Source organism: Thunnus albacares, chromosome 18 (assembly GCF_914725855.1).
Source record: "Thunnus albacares chromosome 18, fThuAlb1.1, whole genome shotgun sequence".
NCBI lineage: Eukaryota > Metazoa > Chordata > Actinopteri > Scombriformes > Scombridae > Thunnus > Thunnus albacares.
The window spans coordinates 18531732-18551566 of NC_058123.1; the positions used below are offsets into that span (position 1 = coordinate 18531732).

Sequence of the window (19835 nt, forward strand, 5' to 3'; positions counted from 1 at the left end):
TGATGAAGTTTTAAATATAGTTTTTAACAAATCCTGTGCCCAAATTTCTCATTAAATGACACATTTAAGTCTGTCTCCGTAATCATCTGTCAAGAGTTGGGAGGTTTTACTCGTCTGGCAAAAGGATATGGAGAAAGAGAAACCATGTGACCGACTCAAATAACTTAATAATGTCAGAAATCAATTTTGAGTGTTGAGGGAGAGCTCAGAAACCTTGTCAGTAAGTGCTTCAGTGCTGAGTTTTAACAAATAATGGATGTGAAAATGGACTACTTGATCAAAGGGTTTCAAATCACATTCTCTTGAATATTTCCCCCATCAAATAAATTTCCTCTCTCTTCCCACAGTTTCTACAGAAGGGAGATTTAATTATTTGAACTTATGGATTTGATAATATAATAAATGTATTTGAATCTGACTTTAGATCAGGGATTGATAAAATAAATCAGGGATAATTTATTCCACATCTCCACTGCTCTTTGGTGGAGGAGACCACTGAGCCAACCCTACATGTCAGACACGTCAGTTTGCTCATTCCCATCTCCACTGTGTTCATTCATCCCTCATTCACCACAGTGGTTCTGTTCGGCTTACATCATCACACCAAGATATTCACTGCTGCTTTTGGAAATTATTCCCATCACCCATGTGTTTGTTTTCTAAGAAAACTTTTAGAAGGAAAGTGATGCAAAGTGGGAGGTGAAGTTTCATCACTTTCATGGAGAAGCTCTTTTTTCATGGTGCTCTGGTCAGCCAATAGTAATCAGACACAGCCTCGCTGTGCCGCGAGACACACTCTCATTACAAATCCTCGCCTCCCTGCATCTCCTATTGATTGTCTGTTTGTCAGGATATTTGAGAGAGAAATGTACCCATCTGAGAAAAACCGACCTGCTCCCTAATACAGCAAAGAAAGTTTGTCACTTTCTCATTGTGTATTGATTATGAAGACAAAGAGACTATTTAGAGAAAATTACGCAGGGCGATGTGGGTGGAGGAAGGAGAGACGGAGGAGACACAACATGAAAAAAACAGAAAAAGACAGACGGTTGATCTTTTTTTAAAGGCTCAGTCAAAGCCAGTGAGATACAGCACTGACTATGTTGGTTTTCAAGTTATATAATATGGTAACAAAAGGCTTATTTCATGGGGGACTAAGACACCAGTTAGCACAACCTCATATTATTCTGGGCCTTTCTGTCACAGTAGAGGGTGTGCAACAACCCAAAACAAATGCATAGTGGCTTCAGTTGTCACTGAAGAGGACAATCCAACTAACTAGGCTGCAGAGCTTTATTAAAAGGAAAACTCTGGCATTTTCCAACCTGGGTCTTATTCACATGACTGTGGAAATGCTGACTGTGGGTCATGCAAACTTTGCACTCACTGCCTTGCTTCATTGAAGAGGAAAGACCCCTTTCCTCCTTTTAATTATATAAAAAAGGATAAACAATACATTTAAAATACATTTTGTCATTATTTTTTACTGCAAAAAAGAATGACTAAATGTGATTTCAGTTGGACGTTTTGCTTTCAATCTCAATCAAGTCTTTAGGGGTCGAGTCCAAGTCTCAAGTCTACAGCTCTTGCCAGACTAGACTCCACCTGTTTCAAAGGTCTCTGTCTTTACAGAATTGTGTACCTCACAAACAGCAAACAAACAAATGTTGCATCTCCACTTGCACTGATGCTTCAGTGATAGGAAAGGTTGGCAGTAGCCTTAGGTCTTGAGCAGCAAGCTTGTTTAAGGAAGGTTGTTGGTTTGAATCCAATGACACACTGAAAAAAAAATTCTCGGGAAACTGAATCACTACACACAGCACTTGAAATCCAGCTGCTCCGGTAGGTGGTTGATGCTCAGGCCTGTGTCTGTTTTTACATGAAAACAGGGGGGTTTCCTGAAAATGTAGGTGAATTCATCGAGTCCTCCCTGAATCTCCAAGAGTTAAAAAAAAATAAAAAGTTTTTCTCTAAGACTCCAGTGACAGCCCCTCAGCCAGCCCAGTCCTTTCTGCAGCTTAGAGCTTCTCCCTGATTATGCAAAGCAGTGGCTGCCTGCTCAGGACACCTCGAAGCCACTCCAGGAGGTAAAGAGGCTTTTCTTTTTTCTTTTTTTTTCAAGGGAGAGAGAACACAGAGAGAAAATGATGAATGTCAGAGCTTTCTAAGCTGTCTATTCTTCTTAAGCCTGCAGAAACATCTTACGGCCTTAACTCTGTTTCTGCAAGATGTGGCAGCTGGTCGTGACTCTGGATAGATACTGTATAGTCATGACTCAGCTAATTTGGGAAAGAGTAGATTTGGGTTTGGCATGGGTGACCGGGTGTGACAGCTTTGTCTGACTCAGTTCAGGGTATACAGTTGGTTGGGTGTGATAGATATGCTTATGAATTATGAAAAAGCCCATATTGTGTAACACGATACCTCAATAGTGAATTTTATTGATTGGTCTGCAAGACTTTGGTGAGTACATTGTTTTAATTTGTGGTATTTATGATTTTAAAGCTGATGCGACCAACAAACAAACCAAGAACAATCCTGATATCACAAAATGTGTGTATTTGTTTCACAAATGTCAGAATTTCCTGCAGCTGATTGCCAGTCAGGTAGATTGGGTTCAATTCTTCAAAGGCTCCGTGCCAGAATGATAGCCGACCCACTGCAGAATACACCCTCCTTTCAGTGCCAGCAATATTCTGATAATTGTTCAGACTTGCAACATTTAGCCGTATCTGTCACCATCAATAGAGAAAGATTGTGGTCGGGGTATTCTTTTGGGATACTGTCGAAAATCATCTCTAAATAGCATCTTTCATCATAACCACATCCTCTCTCTTTGTTTCTCTCTAGCATATGCACAAGACTGTCGAGCTGAAGCAGCAGCTGCAGATAGAGCATGAGCAAACCTTGGTGGCCCTTCACACCAAGCAGAGGGAGATCAATCAACTGCAAAAGGTATGTTCATTTTCATACTTTTGACGTAACCACCCTGGGTCATTGATTTTGTGATAGGAGCAGTGACTCTATGCCAGTGCTCCTTGTTTAGTTATTGATGTGTCAGTAGCCAGTTTGTGCTGAATCACTGTCACTGGCTACTGTATCAGGAAATATAAAGACCCGAGAATCCTGTCCAAAAATCAGCAGATTTCATTCGAACTGCAGTTCTCCTTTCATGCTGTTTGATAATGTGATGAAGAGCTTTATGCTAAAAATGTTGCCTTTCGAGTTGTTGATAAATTTATACACTTTGGAAACTCCACTGTGCAGACATGACTTTTTTCATGGTGTTGTGTTCTATCTGACACCTTTTAAGATTGGGTTACATATATATATATATATATATATATATATATATATATATATATATATATATATATATATGTGTGTGTTCTTACTCTTCTTAGAAAGTGAATAAGTAAAACTTCAAATATTACAAAAGGACAACTAAATTATAAGTGATTTGAATACTTCTGATATTCAGTACCAGTCAAAAGTTTGGACACACTTTCCCATTTGCTTGAATGAGAAAGTGTGTTCAAACTTTTGACTTGTACTCTACTTACTTTGATTCAATTTTACCAAGCCTGGCCCAGATTGATGATTGGATGCACTCAATCATCCTGATGATGAATCAGAGACACTTTTGAGTCTACATTTTAATTGTACAATGAACAATTATTTAGTCATAAATGTTTTATTTGCTGTGTCTTTGTCTTGTTGCAGCATCATTTACTGTTAATTGTTTACGCATTATAAGAAGATAAAAGCTGTCCAAATATCCCATTTAAAATCCTCTTATTTTAATGACTCAAAATACCTAGTGGTTTAGAGCACTCAGGCTTTGATATGGTCATAAACGACTGTTTCCTCAGAGATCTGTGAGGTTTGTCTGTCTGTACCTGCTTATCGTCCTGTCTTTGCACTGGTGTTTGTTCAAAGAGAAACCATCCACTAACAGAGATTCTCACACTGAGGTTTTTAATGTTGAAAACTTTGCTTTTACTCCTGCTACTTAGCCACCACTTAGACACTAACATACCCCAAAATAAATCAGTTACTGTTCATCAGAGCAGCGCCATCAAGAGCAGGCATGTCTTCAAGTACCAGTGCTGTGATCAATCAGTGAGCCTCTGCCAGGGTGTTGGGTTGACAGTATTTCAGCTGAGTGCATGGCTGTATACAGGATTTTAGAAATACCGAAATACCGATGGCCCCCTAAAAATTTTTTCCTGTGCATTTTAAGAAGAGCAAAAATTGGATAACAATAGCTTATAACCATATCAGTGGACAATAACATTAATTATCTGTCAAGGAGTAATGCATGAGAATTAGATTAAAGATGCAATATGTAAGTCTGAAGGAAATACCAAGAACTCCTTTACAATTACCATGCAGTGCAATGTTCCTCTTTGACAGGTTGATTATAACATCTTTAATGAAAAGGAGAGCTTTGCGATTCTCATTAACTTTCTCAGCATATGCATTGCTTAGAATAGAGTTCAAGCTTTTCTGTTGCTCTTGTGCAATTGACAGAATATTTTCAGCAAGATCAGAGGCCTTTAGATGCCCTGGACAGCAGCTGTGGTTCAAAATGATTCCCCGTTTCTCCCCAATGGCATTTTTCCAGTCTCGAAATCCTTCATTTATGAACATGGTGTTTGTTGTTTTTTTGCTAAATGACATGCAAATAGCACAGTGGGTGGAAACTTCTGAAACTTAATATCTAAGCCAAGGATATTTCTCCTCCCACTTTACATTACAGTGTAATTGCTTTTCGCCAAACTTTGTTTTGGGATAATTATAGTAATGTTTGACCCATTTTTTTGAGAATGCATTATTTTTTCTCATCTGTGAGTGGTTTATTTTTCAACTTGGCTGGATCCAGTTCATGTAGAAATGTGTCTATTTGACTGACATCAGCTTTCTCCCCTCTCAGCTTGCTCTTCTCTCTTGTCACCTTTCTTCTAACCTCGTCTCCCCCAGTAACGCTTTGCTTGGTGTCTCTCTATCGTTTTCCTCACTGTCTCTTGTGCTCTTTTGGTCAGCCTCCTTTTCTGTGTCTTTCTTCTTTCCATAACCTGCTCTCTCTCCCTCATATCCTCTTGTCTCTTTGCATTCAGTATTATTTCTGTCTGTTCATTTCTCTGTCCATCTTCAACTTTTTCTTCTCTTTCTTCTCCTCCTCTCTCACCCTCTGTGTTCACTGCCTCTCCTTTTCTTTGTGACTCCTCACTTTTGTCTCCTGCTAGTGGGATATAAATAATTTAGTAAAATTAGATACATGTTCTTTATTTCATTCTTTTGCTTGAGATTGCATTATGTGCAGTATAGTGTGCAGTACCTGCAGCTCTTCCTCTGTCATCTCCATCGCCTTCTCTCTTTCTCTTTCTCTCATTCACCTCTTGTCCCACATTTTCTCCTCCCGTCTCAAAACTCAGCTTTATATGTCTTATTTTTTTCATTTTTTTTTTCTGTCCTAGTGAAGAAAGTAAACACAGCGTCAAACGCTGAATTGAAAGAAAAGCATTTCGCGTAAAGTTTATCCATCTGCCATCAGATGACTGGCTGTTAGCTAGCTAAATCACTCAGGTGAAACTAGCCGGCATAAACCATAATGAATGGTTGCTGTCTGTAGTGCAACCGCACATAAGCTATTTGTCAAATGATGTCTGGGGATGAATGACACTGAACAGTCCACCAGTAAAGTAAAAAATCAGTAGTTTGTCTGGTTACCCAATGGCTATTTCCATTCAGTAACTGCCTGTCAACATAGCTAACATTACTTAGCTTCCGTGCTGGTACTCCTGTCTGCTTCTCCAAACTGGGGGGGTCGCCGACACCTATCTACTGCAGGTGATACACTGACTATGGATAACAACCTCATACAACCCCTCTTCAAAAATCCAAACTATTCCTTTAAGCGGATATTTCACGACCTTTATTAATATACATATTGGAAAAAATATTGGGGTCCTGACCTCGGGAACCTGAGGTACAACCTGAGGTACAAACCTACAGCCATGGCTGTTTGCTGTCTGTTGTACCTGATGAACTGTGATCACAGTGTCAGTTGTCACTGTGTGTTTCTGTGTGTTCTCTGCAGGCTCGGGTTCAAGCTGACCAAGAGCATGAGGAAGCAGTACACCTGTTAGAGGTACAGTAACGAACAAGCACACATCTTTACCCAGCTTTACTTCAGTATTACATTCAGGAACACTGAAAACTGATGAAGTTTGTATTACACAATTAAACAAAAAGTCCTCATGTAGTATTAGACAGTATTGATTCAATTTTATCTGTTAAAAAGAATCTTACATTGTAAAGACCCTACACACCCTCATAGGTGTTTTCATTCATCCTGGCTGGCACCTCTGCTGAGGTTGAAGTTAGAATTAGGGTTAGGTTAGGTTAGTTTGCTATACCCTGTAATTTTTGAATCCTTGATTTCAGAGACAAAAGCAGGCTTCTCATTTCTGGCTGGCAACTGTCAATTTTGCTGTCTGAAATGTCAACTATTGCTAGCAGATTTGATCACCTGAAGGTAGCTAGCTAATTAAACTAATACTAGCTCCACGTTGTTTCTGGTTGACTGAACAAAGCATCAAATTGTATTCTTCTGACTAACTGAATGCAAACCTCATTTGGGAACATTTGGGAAGTGTTTTGCTCAGTCAATGGTGGTCATTTTTGTTGGCAGGTGAGATTTGTCCATCTCGCACGAATGCGTGCCTAAATCCTTGCTGAATGTGCGCTGCGATGACATAAGTTACCACGACACAAAATGTGACAAATGGTCCAAATCACAAGCACTCTGTTGATTCGGCCAATTCATGCAGAAAAGTTTCAGTAATTTAGCAAAACTGCAAGCTCTCGCAAATATTGCAGAGATTTCTTGAATTTGCGTTGATTATTGCAATCGCAAAGTCATAGTTTCCTGGAGGGACTGAAAGGACTGCAGGTAAAGCAGCATTTACAAGGCAAACAGTCAGCCTCCTCACCAGTTGATGAGCCATGCAGAAGAAATGGAAATAAGCAAACAACATTGTTTTTGCATTCACCCAGAGTTAATTTACTGTAGTATTATAAGAACGATAATCAAAATCTAAGTTCACGCTGTTAATTACATCTAACATAACCCTGTTTCGCTGCTTAGCTAGGCATGCTAACAAATTTAGCTTACGTTAGCGCAGACAAACACACTTTTTAATCCATTCCGTATACTTTTTTCTTGTGTTTCTGGTGACACCACTCTTCAAATTCTTGAAATGCACACACTGATTTAATAAGTGGAGGAATCCAAAGCTTTCAGACTACAATTGCTTCACTATGATCGGACAATCACTGTTTGGCACATAGTCAATAATGTTAAGTCACTGAACTCCATCCTCTAATACAATAAGGTATGATAAAGGTGTGAGTTGCCTGCCCTGACATGTGTCACTAAACTGACTAGAGATAGAGGGAGATGTCAAACAAGAGCTGTGTCCGAAATCACTTCCTATTTACTATATAGCGCACTATGCTTACTACTTAACTCTGAATATGAAATATATGCACAATAAAGTCCCCTCAAAATCCCCACAATGGAATAAATAAAGTACTGACAGTGGCATGTACACTACTTAAAAAAGCACTTTAAAACCCATTCATTTTCTCTGGCTTTCTCTTGATTTTATACATTTTAATTTCATGAGTTGTACACTTAAGTCTACTCGTTTTTATACAGTATATTGTGTTCTATGTCTGTCAAGCAAAATAAGTGAAAACACCTGTGTGGATGGATTATGGGTGTATCTGGAGCATCTATTAATGCAGGTTTGGCAAGACACTAATCTGATCTGAATATCAGTGAGATGGTATAGGAACATCATCAGGGTGTTAGCCGATGCCCTCTGCCCTGAAACAGGTGGTGTGGCATAAATTATGGCCTGAAGGTTGAATTCCACATATAGTACAGTACACTGTACTTGTGGATAAATCCTGTAACATCATGTAGGTTATTCAGTACTCCACACCTCGTGCCATGTCATATTATTTTCCTGAAAAAATAAAAAAGGTTGGGACCCATACATCAAAGTCTCTTGTAGGTTTTCGGTGCTGTTGTTGTGTAAAATATCACTCATCAAACTTTTTTGTTTTTCGCAACAGTTGCAGACTGACACCGTCCCATTAATTCAACATCCAGGCTGTCCTTGAATATTTCATATATTTCCCTGTGATCAAATTACTGACCTGCTGTGTTTTCATCACCGTCTTTAAGATGCTTGTCGGTGGCTCATCTTCTCGAAATTATTTTCTCATTTCACTCTAAATCCTTTTGTCACGACAGTAGGGTGTAGGCTCGTTTGAGGGTAGTTCAAGAGAGGTCAGGTTATTATCCATCTGAGGCACTTTAATGCGATTGCACTGAGCAGGCAGCCTGAGTTTGGCTCAGACAAACATAAAGAGTTTTGGTCAGACAAATGGAAACACCACTGTCAAAGAGTTACTTCTCTTCTTACAAATCCATTGAATCAATTTAAAGCCTTCTTCATAGGCCTATTGCTCTGTGCTAATGGGCACACACCCTCCTCAACAGGAGGGAAAACAGTGCCGCTGTCTGTAGGGTCAAACAAACTTTCAAATTCTGTTTCCATGAAGCCACAGTCTATCATTTTGCACTTGTTAGGCTTTTTTCAGTTTGACAAACCTGCATTTGTGTTTCTGTTTAGTTCCTTTTACTTTAAATTTGTGTTACTTCTGTATATTTATCTGCCCTGATAAATATATTATTGTTTTGCTTTTGCTTTTCCTGCTTTGTGTCAGTTACAATAGCATTTATTTGTGTTTGGCTGTTTTTTTCTTTGAATTTTTCTTCTTTCTTTACTTTTTTTCTGTTTCCATCCTCTTTTGTCTGAACAGAACAATAAGGACAGAATGTTTCAGGTATTTATTTTCCTTCCTGATTAGTTTGATCTCCCTTCAGTCACCTCTGTGAATTTTCAACAAATTACCAAAGCGTCCAAAACCTTTAGTGGGTGATTTGTGCAAATTAAGAATCTTTATGTACACTGAATGAGACTGAATAAGATATTGCCATATTTCTCTCTCTATGTACACCCCATACATCTTCCTCGACTTCCTCTGATATGATGTCTATGATATGATGTCTTTAATGTCTAGTTTTATAATCCTCTTAACACTTTGCAGTGTTCAGGGTTTGTTATCAGAGTTAAGCAGTGTTATATATCAGCAGCCGCATCAGTGCAGATGATTCTACACTTGCATATGCTTTCATTAGACTGCAGTGGTTTTCATATAACATCCTGCTATAAGCTCGAAAATGACTCTTTAGGGATCCTTTTCTAATTGCTTCTGTGTTCCATCAGCATTAACAGATAAAAGATCAGCCATTACTCAGAGCACTTGTGTCTGTACAATTACATGTGATCAAGTACACTCCATGCTTTGTGTGTTGTGTGTTTTTCCCTTTTGTTTGACTCTCTTCTTGGACGTTACCACCTCTTCTGTCTTTCCATTTTCTGTCAAAGGTCAAGGTTTGTGACCTGGAGCAGAAATGCAGGTCACAGAGTGAACACTTCCACCAGCTGTCCAAAGAGCTGCTGAATTTCCGTTTGCAATCAGATACTGTGGACGTTCTTAAAATAAATCCCACCTTCAAGTCCCAGATCCCCCTCTTACAAGAGTGGAAACTCCCACAAGACATCGTTGGATTTGAAACCCCGGTGGAGACAGGTGGGTCAGTTGTCAAACAATTTTTAGAGATTTTTAAAAAAAAATATGGGTACATAATCTCTCTCTCTCTCTCTCTCTCTCTCTCTCTCTCTCTCTTTTTGCATTTTCTATGAATTATTATCAATATTATTATAATAATCATTAGTGCTGGTAGTAGTGTTTGTGGTGATGGTTGATTATGGTTTAATAATGATTTTATATCTTTACTCACAGTGAGTGTGGCACTGTGTGTTTTAAATTTAATAAGACTATTAGGGCTAAATTGTTCTACTACCAGTGGGGTCCACCCATTCTAGACGTGGTAGATAAAAGCATCCTCCAAATTACATGTGATCAACAGGCTTATGATCAGAATGAAATGAGAGTCAGAGTCATCTAATCCCCAGACAGCTCACATAACAGCTGGATCAGTTCACTCCTGACCAGGGGTGGACACCATTAATGGCAATGCACTTATTCATGATCAATACCTACCCTAATTGATCACAGGCCTGATGTATGACATGAATGCAGTTTAACACATTAGTATTCTAATGACACGTAGTGCAACCTGCAGAGCCAGCAGATACAGCCATATCAGTGATGCAGATTTATACAGTCTGGCTCAGACCAAAGGTCTTTGAAGTTCTGGAAATCCTGTTTTATCTTTCACTTGAAACAGAGGGGGGACTCACTGATGCTTTTGTGTTAATGCATAATATTACTCACTCACAAACCACAAGAACCGAACGATACAGTGGATCCATGTTGTTGACTTACATTAATTTCCTCAAGGAATTCAGCTGTTCCCACTCTCAGCCTCCAGTGTTTATTTTGTATTTCCTGCATTTTTCAAGTGTGTTTTTCAACCCTGAGGACATCAGTGATATTTAAGGACAAATGCACTGCAGACATGAGGTGTTGATGGGGGTGGAAGAGCCTTTGCTAAGAAGAGTGTTTGCTGTACACTCGCCTCAACAGGCGATCAATAACTTTGCAATGAGCAGCAAATGGGTGCAGAAGGAATGACAGTTGCTCTTTATTTGCTATGCAAATCAATGTCTCCCAGGCGATGAGAGCGCGGCAAACACGCCGCTACTGATCTCCCAGTTCTTGCCTTGCCCACCGCAGACTGGAGACAGAGAAAGACAAGAACTGCTGTCTGTCAAATCCAGCACCGTGACAACGGACCGCCCCAGCAGCCCTCGACAGCTGACCCCATCAGAGGTGGGTCTGAGTGACAACCAGACACTAAATTTCATCTCAATCATCATCAAGATAGTTCTCAACATTACCCCAGTTAGGTTGACTTACATTGTCGTATCTTCAAACTTAATGGTTCAAATGTACTTTGCTTTTTCCTGAGTTGAATCCTAATTATGAATAGTGCATGTGAATGTGAATAACATTTATCTTTGGTTCTGTTGTCAATCCATAGATGGAGGATGAGGCCACCCCATCACCCAGGTCCAAGCCTCGCTACACAGGCCAGGTCCGCCTTTGCACTGCCCGTTACAGGTGAATGAGACTAGCTTCAGGAGTCAGTTGATTATATTGCACATGATCTTTTTAAGGCCAATAAGTCAGTGGTTTCCAACCTTTTTTTCAGACGTACCTCCACAGCCCTATCAGATGAGCTCATATACCCCTTCATACACACCACTGTGGAAAGTCATAGTCATGTTCCAAATGTGTTTATTTGAATTGATTTTAAACTGGACATTATATAACACTTTTTCATACAGTTTATTAAACTGTCAGTATTTAGGTTGGTTTGATCAAGTTTGCAGTCATGCTAGTGGCTGAAGCTAGATACTTTTAGCTCACTATTACAAACATTTATCAATTACTTTTAGCTACAAACATTTATCAATTGCTTTTAGCTAAAACACCACTCATACAATACTTGTAGCTGAACTATTTATTCATTACTTTTAGCTACTTTGCTAGCTGGTTTTCACGCACTCTAAATTGCAACATGTGGTGTTCAGGTGTTACAACTGACTCGATATGTGGATATATATATTTCAATCAAATCATAATTTCTGTTTTTATCAAATTAGTTGAGCTACTCCACAATCTTTCCATGTACCCCCTGGAAACTAAAAAAGTATACCCTGGGGTACAAGTACTCCTGGTTGAGAATCATTACAATTCTTCATTTGTTTGTTTCAAATGAATGAGAAAAGCTGCGGTGGTGAAAATTTAAAAAGTGAACTGTTACTTTTTCTCCTTTCAGCTACAACCCTTACGATGGCCCAAATGAGCATCCAGAAGCAGAACTTCCCCTTGTGGCTGGAAAGTATCTGTATGTGTATGGCAACATGGATGATGATGGCTTCTATGAAGGTGAGAAGTGAAACAAGACTCAGTGCTGTGTTTGATGTTGTCCTTGAGGCAGAGATGACATAGAAAATAATATCAGTATTAAGTGAATCAAGTCAAGCTTAGGCAGGCACTTAAATGACAAATGTCTAGAAAATATTGCGATGTAAAGATCAAAGATGACAGCGCAGCAGGAGGTGTCCTTTGTAGCTTTTCAAGTTCTACGGTTTTGCCTGAGTCGCAGTCTGTGGGAAGCCTCACTCCTGTAGCAGAGGATGCTTGACAGTCACAACAAGTCTGTGCATCATCATGTATTAATTATGCACAATTCATTCACAATTATCCCCCAGTGAATTTATTTTATTTATAGCATCCTCTTGTATATATTCTATTTTGTACCACACTATCATATGCTTAGTAGACTTGCCAGTGCATGGCAATACAACATAATCAAAGCTTAGTGTAAAAGGACTATAATGCTTATGTAAGTATAATTGTAAATACTGTTACGGTATTTATACTGTAGGTGGCTTTTGTTAGCTTAGTTGCATTTCAGTTTGGAGCATTTGTCACACTCATACTGAAAATGTTTGTTATTTTCATCTTGTGACTTTTTCTTTGCTAGGGCTGTTTGCTGTCATGATTTTCAAGACTGTTCCTCCTGGGATATCAAACAATTTAGCAGTTATCTTTGACTGATCCACCTGCAGTTTGGGCACAGATAATTGTGCCCTCGTTGTTGCTCTACTATTTATTACAAACACCAGTGTCACCAAGAAAAAATCCTGCACACTTTTTATAACTCATCATAGTGATTCGCTGTCTAATCTCTTTAGAATTATGATGGCTTCTCCATCAGAGGCAATCCTAATCCCTACTAGCTAGCAATCCTGCAGCCAGCGCAGCCCGCCACAGACACAGTCCTACTGCAGTGATTCAGTAGCTGTGGGCGGTGAGATTGCATTGCATTGTGGAGGGAGACTCGGGCCTTAGACCAAGCTGTTGTCAAGATGGGACCTTGGTCCCTTTTAGCTTGATGACTAATCCAGTGGGGCTCAGTTTAATCATCAGCACACACAAACAACGCACAGACACAGATACACAGACACACACAGATGGTCTTAAGGTCTCCCAGGCCACTGTAGAAAAAGGGATTGAAGGACAAGATGATAGGGAGCTTTTTTGAAGACAAACTTCTTCCCTTTGGGAAAAAAACTCCAGTGCAAATATAAGACTTTTTTTTTCTGCATTGACCGCAAAAGCTAGATCCTCAGGGGGTTTTCCTGGAAATGCTCAAAAGCAGTGAACTAAAGTTGAAGTTGTTTGAAATGTTTAAAAGGAGTGTTTTCTCAGTTCTGTGTTTACTGGAGAGGGTATAAAAGATAGCGTCAGATTGCCAGTGGTAAATCTTACATCTTGGGGAATAGTACATGTTTACATATCTCCCACCTCTCACTCACTGACTCATTCCACCCCGGAAGGAAAGCAGTGCTCACTGATAATTATGTGTATTCAAGTTACTGCTTTCCTTTTTTCTTTGTCTTGTAAGGAGCCATTAGTGAAGGCTAATTTTAACATTTGCAGGAGGGATCAGAGAGGGACTGTTGTACCTTCCTATAGAGACAGTTATTGAAGGGTACAGTAGAGTTTTCAGGTAGTTGGCAGTAGGTCAACGTGAACATGAAGAATTAGGCATTTAAGTTAATTCATTTCTATATTTCCTTCCTTCTTTCTGTGTCATAGGGGAACTGCTGGATGGCCAGCGAGGACTTGTCCCTTCCAACTTTGTGGAGTTTGTCCAGGACAAAGAAAAACCAGCAATCCAGGCTGGGGAGGGAGGGGAGGACCTGGGCCCACTGGACCATCCACCCCTAGCCTTGACGGCAATGGATGGAGGTGCCTCCCAGGATGGCCTCCTGGGTTCAGCTAACGCCTTGGTTCCCTGTAGCAATGGGACAGGGGGGCCCCTGGACCCTGAGGACCTGGCTGAAGACGTTGTGCCTTATCCCCGAAAGATCACTTTGATTAAGCAGCTGGCACGAAGCGTCATTGTGGCCTGGGAGCCTCCACTAGTGCCTTTGTGCTGGGGGAACATCTCTGGCTACAACGTGTTAGTAGATGGAGAGCTTCGTGCCAGCATAGCGTACGGTGGCCGGACCAAGAGTTTGCTGGAGAAGCTGGACCTGGACGGCTGTGTCCATCGCGTGTCGGTGCAGAGTGTCACCGACCGGGGCTTGTCAGACGAGCTGCGCTGCACCTTGCTGGTAGGAGCCAACGTAGTGGTGGCACCATGCGGTCTGCGTGTGGATGACATCCAGCGTGACACTGCCGAGCTCTCCTGGTTGCCTAGCAACAGTAACTATAGCCACACTGTGTTCCTGGATGGGGTAGAGCACGCTGTGGTAAAGCCAGGAAGGTGTAGACTACGCTTCTTCAACCTGAAGCCCCTGACGGTGTACAAGGTGACAGTGGTGGCACAGCCGCACCAGGTACCATGGCAACTGCCGCTGGAGCAGAGAGAGAGGAAAGAAGCTGGTGTGGAGTTCTGCACTCAAGCTGCAGGTCAGCTCTTTTCTAACTGTTCATCATAGAGATACAGCGTCAATAATGTATGCATAGCCTCATAGCAGACGATAGACTTTGTCAATATTTTTTTAAACAATCTTCCAGTCAGTATGTAGAAAAGATGGAGATTGCAGACTGCTACAGCTGTGTTTATTTCAGTATATTGTAATATCAATTTCACTATACGTAACATAATGCTGTATCAATTTTAGGTTGTAGTACTGTGCTGTAGAAGAGTACAGTGCAGCTTTGCCTTACCATGCCATTGTTGTGTATTGTATTTTGTCTAGGTCCAACACCATATTGCAGAACAGGTCAGAATGAAACATCAGTCCTGGGCTGGGTTTCCCATATGTCCCAACACTAAATGATCTTTTTCTATTGAGAACCAATGGGAAGAGATGACATTAGTGCTGTAACACTTTTAGAAGAGGGTTGTAGTCATGAAACTGAGAATGATTGTAACACATTGTTCAAGAGCAATTGATTAAGGGATCTGGGCAAAATGGCATTTTGTTATGGTACATTTTTCATTTAGAGGCAATGTTTACATACATTTGTCTATTTAAATTTAACCTCTTAACATCCACCGGGTCGCTTAAGCCAGTTGTAAGTGGTAGCATCATGCAGTAATGAGTAAAAGCAATTTGAACAATTTGGCAAGTTGGAGATGATTGGAGAGGTTCGGGGACACCAGTGACACCACAAACTAAAAACTCCCTAGCTCCCATAAGGTTAGGCCTAGAGGTCTGGAATTTTATACAGGTTGACAAGATGTAGAAGGTTTATGGTGTTCAGCATAGTTCTGGCATAAAGCATGTCTTAATTATTGTTATTCAAATATGACTCATGATAGACAAGGACCAAAAGCACTTTTTTGAGCCTTATTTGAACTGATGTAGTTTTGTTTGTGTTTTAGCCACATGCTAAACAAGCATATTTCCAGAAACTAGAAATGTCACTTTTCAAATGAAGCCTAATAGATGCATCGTGGCCTTACAGTTCCTCTGTTATAAGCTTTCCATGTGGGTGTGCCAAATAGGCACTATTCTATAAAAAGGGTGGATGTTAAAGGGTTAAAAACATGTTGTTATTTGAAACCAAATTCAGATGCAATTTTGCCCAAGTTTGCTTACTGCACAGAGCACATCACTAATTAGAGAACCACAAGATATGATCAGTTATTATTCTGATGAGTCATTCCCTCAGCCTATAGCCTAGCCTGGAATAACCAATGCTATATAAAGCAGTGCCCCTCCACTGCTCACTGAAATGACTATTTTGTATCAGTGTGCATTTGCTTCTGCTCGAATGCAGTTGTGCATGTTTTATCCAGCGATCCAGGAGAGTGGAAGACAAAGAATGGGCTGTAGTTAGTCTCTCTGGATTGTGTCCTGCATGCAGAGACAACAGTGTTTCTCTCAGGTGGCCCAGAAGCCCAAAATGTTTAATTTTGCATATTTGTTTTTCCTCCTTTGAAGTTACAGTATAGTACTAGACAAGAGGAATACAGACTGAAAATACAGTACTGAAAATATTTTGCAAAAATTCTATTACATTAAGAGGACTTCATATCACAACACAGTTTAATTATGCAGTACCTCAGATTAACCAATGTTAGTGTACTAAAATTACAGTTAATAAACACATCACATGATGTCTTGTGAATGTCCCCCACCAGCAATGTCACATTATCACAAGTATCCGCATGAACTGTGTCTCTCTAGAAAATGAGGGTTTAATGCAGGGTATGTAGGGTTATGTAATGACTTTCACAAATGTAAATATGAACTGCAACTTATAAATAAACCCACTTTGTTGTTTGCTGAATCCCTCACCACCACCACAATCCCTCTCCTATATGTGGGCATTTCTGTGCATGGTTGTGTGTGTGTGCCCATTTGTGCATTTGATGAATGCTTCACACCCTTCCCTCTTGTTTCTATGTTAGTGATATTAAAACAGTGAATTATTACATAACATTTTAAACTTTTTTTTCTCAATGTCTGTTCTCTTACCTCCCAGGCCCTCCCATGCCTCCCCAAGATGTACAGGTGCTCTGTGGGCAAGCTCCAGGGGTCCTACAGGTCCACTGGAAGCCCCCCCTCCTCTCTCCCACAGGCACATCTAATGGGGCAAATGTCATTGGCTACGCAGTCTGCACTAAAGGACAGAGGGTGAGTTAGCAAGTCTTAATATTACCAACCAGCACTCATTATATCCTTATTTTATCTCACTCTGTTCAAAAAGGCATTGTGAGTGAGTGGTGAGGAGCCTATCTTGGGTTAAAGGCATCATCATAAGAGGGAAAATCCATGTTCACCACAGGGTCAATGACTTTGTACAGTATTATGCAGAGTACAGAGGAATAAGGAGAATGCACAGGAGATCCATATATCAAAGGCCTACATGCAGTACAAAGATACAGTACGACATTGTATAAATAGTTTAATCATGTTTAATCCAGTTGAAACATGAGAACATACATCACAGATGGCCACTAATTGCCTCTGTTGAGTATGGCATTATGTCATCAGCGTCCTCAGTGCACACAGCAGTGCCACCTACTTGTGATTCAGTATCAGTGCAAGTCTCTCAATCTGGGACTTGTGAATATCTTGGAAAGGTCTCTCGCTCCCTCTGGTGACTGCCAAAGTAAATCAACACACTATTTCTGAAAGGGTAAATCAACACTGAATCACATTGGGCTAGGCAGTAAACTGCTGCTACACTGCTCTCTAACCCCCAGCTGCAGTGCCTCTTACACCCAACCAGACCAGATATTATCACCCTTCTATGGTCGTGCTAGTGGGAATAAAAATAATTCCTCCCTCTGTATGGTTAAAAAGTATGATTCTGCTTTTGTTGATGTGAGTGTTTTGTTTTCTTATTTTTTTATCCAGATAGCTGAAGTGTTGTTCCCAATGGCAGACTATGTTGCTGTAGAGATGACAAGGATTCAGTGCCTGGAAGCCAGGGAGGTCATCGTCAGGACGCTGTCAGTACAGGGAGAATCCCAGGACTCCCAAGTCGCCGTCATTCCAAACAACCTGCTCGTGCCTCTACCTCCGCTTCCCCTGCCACCGCCAATGCACCCCCACACAGGCCCCCCTCCACACCCCCATGCTCAACCCCACCTCCAATCCCCTCACCTTCCTCATGGCACACCCCAGCTTCCTGCTCCACCCCAGGCACATGGACAACCACTCCCACCCCATCCTCCACACCCACAACCCCATCCCAGACTTCCTCACCTGGGTGGGCCCCCACAGCCCCAGCTTCAACCCCCACTTCAACCCCCGCTTCAACCCCCTCATCCTCATCCCCAGCGCCTACATCTTCAGCCTCACCCACCCCACCAAGGTCCCAGGCCCCAGCACCAACTGCCTCTGCTGCCCCACCCACAACCCCACCCTATACCTCAGAGACCAGTAAGTGCCAGAGACCTGGATGCCAAAGAGCAGGTGGCCCACCATGGGGGAGCTATTCCACCTGGCCAACCTGGCTGGGACCCCACACGCTCTCCCTCCTCCCAGCCCGCCATGCCCATGCAAGGCCACACCCTTGAGGCTCCTCCCCCTCCAAATCCACGCTCCCCCTCCCCTCAGAGGATTCTTCCGCAGCCCCGAGGCACGCTTATCCCGGACACTGTGGCCAAAGCCATCGCCCGAGAAGCAGCCCAGAGGGTGGCAGCAGAAAGTGGCAAGGTCTGATCAAAATGGAAATGTTATGCAAAATCCAGTCACACTATGTCATTATAGTGTTCAAACACTGTAAAAAGCAATAACCAACAATGACCACTATCATCCTCCTTTCTCTGTTACTGATTTTCAGGGGGACAGGAGGCAGCCCGGTTACGGAGAGCAGGGTCAGTCATTTCACCAGCATCACTCTGATGAGGAAGAGGAAGATGAGGAAGGGTTTGCACGCGGCCGTCGGAGAGGACCCTCAGTTGATGAGTTCCTCAGAGGCTCTGAGCTGGGGAGGCCGGTAAGAACACAAGAAGAGTGATGAATCATCTGCCTCCCTCTGAACTTCAATGTGTTTTTCAATGGAAAACGTGTGTGTATGTTTGGATGCGTGTGTGTGCATGCATGTCTGGGTGGTTGCATGCATACACTCCTGTGCCTGTGTCCCCGTGTGTGTTCATATCCGAGTGTTTGTGCCCACTCATGTGTGTTCGGTGTGTGCATGTATGTATGTATGTATGTATGTGGACTTAAACAATTGCGTCTGTGTGTTTGTGTGTGTGTGACTGCCAAAAGCCTCACTATAGTCACAATGAAGAGTATCACAGCGAAAGCAGCCGGGGCTCTGACCTGTCTGACATCATGGAAGAGGATGAGGAGGAGCTGTACTCTGAGATGCAGCTGGAAGAGGGACGCCGACGCAACTCGCACAACACACCCAAGGTGCAGTTCTTTGCACTTATTCTAAACCCAAGAGTCATAACCTCCCAAATTTATTATCGTTTAGTGAACTGCACAGGCACAGATACTTCAACTGAGACTGCTGCCTTGACTTTCATTTGATATGTGTTGTTAGTGTGTGTGCTGAGTTTAATCGAAATATTTATAAAAAGAGCAAGATTAGAGAGAAAAATCGGGTTTGAATGTTTCAGCACCATGGATAGAGGGACAGAGAGAGAGGGTTTGACTGCTTCAGGACCTTGGAGAGAGACAGAGAAAGAAGTAGACTAGAAGGAGAAGGACTGGGTTTGAAAGTTTTGGCATCATGGAGAGAAAAAGAGGAAGAAACTGGGTTTAACCCCATGTTCACACATATGGACTCAAACACAAGAAGCGTGATAGGCTGCCATTCATTGCAACACGACCTGGAGAAGTTGTAAAAGGTTCATCTTCATGCAAGTCTCCTCTGACGTGCGCGAGCGACATCCCAGAAAGAACCGTGCTTATTTTGACTCCCTTGGGAAACAGAAGCAAGGCTATTAGCAGCTGTGCCATTTGCTCCCACTCAACTATGTGAAAACACTTCAAACAAATGTGGGAAAAGCCATTCGTCGTGGGAAAACGGCTACCCCATTCAGTATGATATAACTTTTAAGAGCTACTGGAAATAGAAGCAACAACGTTCGGGAAATGACCAACTTCACTGTGCACCACCATTGTGAAAATATTTGTCCAATCAGAGTGGAGTATGTAAATTACATGCGCAATACTTAATGCACCTGCAGGTTTTAGGCATGTGACAGCCTGCTTCTTTGAGTCCAT

The 19835-nt window shown here is 41.5% G+C and overlaps 1 protein-coding gene across 5 annotated transcripts in view; it reads left to right on the top strand.

Moving 5' to 3' along the window:
- rimbp2a (RIMS binding protein 2a) overlaps positions 1 to 19835 on the top strand; it is a 69861-nt gene that overhangs the window by 39233 nt on the left and 10793 nt on the right. For 2 of the 5 annotated variants that reach the window (XM_044334324.1, XM_044334322.1), the window contains 12 exons: positions 2851 to 2955; positions 6104 to 6154; positions 9531 to 9735; positions 10784 to 10941; positions 11153 to 11232; positions 11954 to 12063; positions 13783 to 14601; positions 14895 to 14918; positions 16630 to 16781; positions 17508 to 18311; positions 18439 to 18594; positions 18870 to 19016. In XM_044334324.1, the coding sequence (XP_044190259.1) occupies positions 2851 to 2955; positions 6104 to 6154; positions 9531 to 9735; positions 10784 to 10941; positions 11153 to 11232; positions 11954 to 12063; positions 13783 to 14601; positions 14895 to 14918; positions 16630 to 16781; positions 17508 to 18311; positions 18439 to 18594; positions 18870 to 19016 (2811 nt within the window). The remainder of the gene's footprint in view (positions 1 to 2850; positions 2956 to 6103; positions 6155 to 9530; positions 9736 to 10783; positions 10942 to 11152; positions 11233 to 11953; positions 12064 to 13782; positions 14602 to 14894; positions 14919 to 16629; positions 16782 to 17507; positions 18312 to 18438; positions 18595 to 18869; positions 19017 to 19835) is intronic. The other 3 variants (XM_044334325.1, XM_044334326.1, XM_044334323.1) reach the window with 2 other exon arrangements.